At 39.3% G+C, this 2,751-nt stretch overlaps 1 protein-coding gene across 1 annotated transcript in view; it reads right to left on the bottom strand.

The window, feature by feature from the left end:
- The window catches only part of LOC104983133 (multidrug resistance-associated protein 4-like), a gene marked incomplete at its 5' end in the record, with an annotated part of 43,818 nt that overhangs the window by 2,255 nt on the left and 38,812 nt on the right, over nucleotides 1-2,751 (bottom strand). The window contains one exon of the mRNA XM_010832607.1: nucleotides 2,038-2,172. Within this exon, the coding sequence (XP_010830909.1) occupies nucleotides 2,038-2,172 (135 nt within the window). The remainder of the gene's footprint in view (nucleotides 1-2,037; nucleotides 2,173-2,751) is intronic.

Below are 2,751 nucleotides of genomic sequence, written 5' to 3'. Positions count from 1 at the left end.
ATCTGCATATCTGAGTTTATTGATATTTCTCCCGGCAATCTTGATTCCAGCTTGTGTTTCTTCCAGTCCAGCGTTTCTCATGATGTACTCTGCATATAAGTTAAATAAACAGGGTGACATTATACAGCCTTGACGAACTCCTTTTCCTATTTGGAACCAGTCTGTTGTTCCATGTCCAGTTCTAACTGTTGCTTCCTGACCTGCATACAAATTTCTCAAGAGGCAGATCAGGTGTTCTGGTAGTCCCATTTCTTTCAGAATTTTCCACAGTTTATCGTGATCCACACAGTCAAAGGCTTTGGCATAGTCAATAAAGCAGAAATAGATGTTTTTCTGGAACTCTCTTGCTTTTTCTATGATCCAGCAGGTGTTGGCAATTTGATCTCTGGTTCCTCTGCCTTTTCTAAAACCAGCTTGAACATCAGGAAGTTTACGGTTCACATACTGCTGAAGCCAATGTCTTGATAATATACAATAGTAACAGTTTTTAATAGAAGACTTTGACACATAGGTGAGGACACTTTTCTTTGATGTGAAATACCTAAGCTCAAAAGACCAAAAGGGTTTGGGAGATTCCTGGCTGTTCTGTGACTAGGTTATACAGGGAATCACAAATGACTATCAAATGTTCAGAAGTACGGTTTGACTGGGAGACACACTAGAGTGGTTGAAAGCACTCTGATTTTCAGGCATAAAAATATATATAGGACTCCAAGTGCAGCTACTGTATACCTGCATACAATATAAGTACTTTGAAAAGTTCAGAATACAGACTGTCATCCCTGAACCTAAATTTGAATGACTCTGTCAACCATTCACCCAGTTCTGTGACCCTGTGCAATTTCCTACCCTTTGAACAGTGGAAGGTACAGCTTTTCATTTCTTCATTTATGAGGAGGAAGAATGAGATGAAACAGGAACAGATGGAACTTAGGCTATATTTTAGATAAACTTTTCATAAAGAAGTACTTACATACTGGGACATGTTTTATTTAAGTGATATTTTAAATATTACACAAGTAATTTTATTCTACATACAAATGAAAATCTGGGAAATGCAGAAAAGTATAAAGAAGGAAATATGACCCATGATTTACTGTCCAGAGATAAAGTTTCAGTGGGAAGCTTCATTCCACCCTGAGCCATGCATCTCAAGGGGCAAGAACACCAGACCTTCCCTCCCTCCATCAACCCCACTCCCACCTTGTTCCAGAAAGAATTACAGGAAGCTACATGACATTGGCTAAGTCCTTCAACCAAACCTCAGTTACCACATGTGTAGGACCTGACCATTGTTAGGAAGATGCCACGTGACCTGAATGCTATCCATTGAGAACCCTTCTCACACACTGTACACTGCTTAGTACTTCACACACGTCATCTCTGAGAAAGTGCTTTGTAAACCTTCAAGCACCATTCTGACTATGGAGTTAGGTATTGTGAGTTCTTGTTTTGTCCTGATGACTATTTCATCTTCTAGAAGGTAGAGGAAGCATGGGGGGTAACTGGACCTCAGTCTAAACAACAGAGAATTAGGGAGAAAGGGACAGTATCAGGTAGATATTTTCTCTACAGATTAGAAAACAGAAGAGACCTACACTTTTCCCTGGTAGATCTTAAACCTAAAATATTCCAAAAATTTTTCCTTAAACTCTCAAATTTGCTGGATGTCCCTTGATAGCACTTGTATTACAAATGTGCTGAGCACCAATCAGAATGAAATGTAAAGGTTCTGCAAGATGAAAGTGTTCTATGCTCCATGCGAATCAGAATCCAGAGTCCAAGCGTGTGGGAAGTCCAATCTGCCATCTCTCACTTATTAACATGAGTGAGCACACATCGTGACCCCACCCCACCACTGCTGCGTATTCTCAGATCTGCCTTCCACCTGCCACATGTTATTAAGACCCAGTCATGAAGCTTAGTTTCTGGAAGCTTCTAATTGAAAAGGGCACAAAGTGCTTGTTACCAGACCCCTAGTGTTAAGAGTGAACCCTAGAGACGAACTTTAATCACAACTCTCTGCAGCAGGCTCACCTCTTTTGCTCTTTGAGCGAGAGCAGCAGCCTCAGTCTCGCCCAGTTGTTGTGCCATCTTGTACAATAGACTGTTTTTATTGTGCATCAAAATATGTGGCTTATCATATTCTTCCAGTTTCCCTGAATCCAAGACCTGTTAATCAGCAGAAAAAAATAAAACCCACAGTATACAGTGTTTTGCAATAAAGTATTATAACTCAGACAATATTTTGTAAAGGGACAGGAGGAGAAGAATAGAGAAAATTTATTTGGGTGGTAGACCTGGCTGGTGTTTTAATGGTTTGATTGCCTTGTTCTACTAGGCAGACAAAGGCCTAACATGACCTTTTATTATAACTTTATAGGAAACAAAGAAAAATGAAAGTTTTCAGCAGTGTGAAATATTTTAAATTCTGCCAAGGGGATTTGGGGTGGTTATCATTAGTCTTTTAGCTCAAACTCTGAGCTTTGAAGGTTATTTATACAGATACACAGAGTTGGGAAATTTCTTGGTTCAAGAAAATCAAACTCAATTTATCTAAAAACCAGGTTAATTTCAGACAAACCAGATGGCAGTGACCTGACAGCAAATTAATTGTCAAGTTGGTTTGATCTGAACAATATTTGGGAAAAAAGTAAATGTCTCCAGAATTTCATTAGGGTTGTAAACTAAACAATTGCTTGCAGTATCACTAAACAGAGGACATTGCAACCATCAAGCCACCACAACTCC

The sequence above is a fragment of the Bison bison genome, unplaced genomic scaffold, assembly GCF_000754665.1.
Source record: "Bison bison bison isolate TAMUID 2011002044 unplaced genomic scaffold, Bison_UMD1.0 scf7180017861674, whole genome shotgun sequence".
Classification (NCBI taxonomy): Eukaryota; Metazoa; Chordata; class Mammalia; order Artiodactyla; family Bovidae; genus Bison; species Bison bison.
This window is presented reverse-complemented; position numbering and strand designations above follow the sequence as displayed.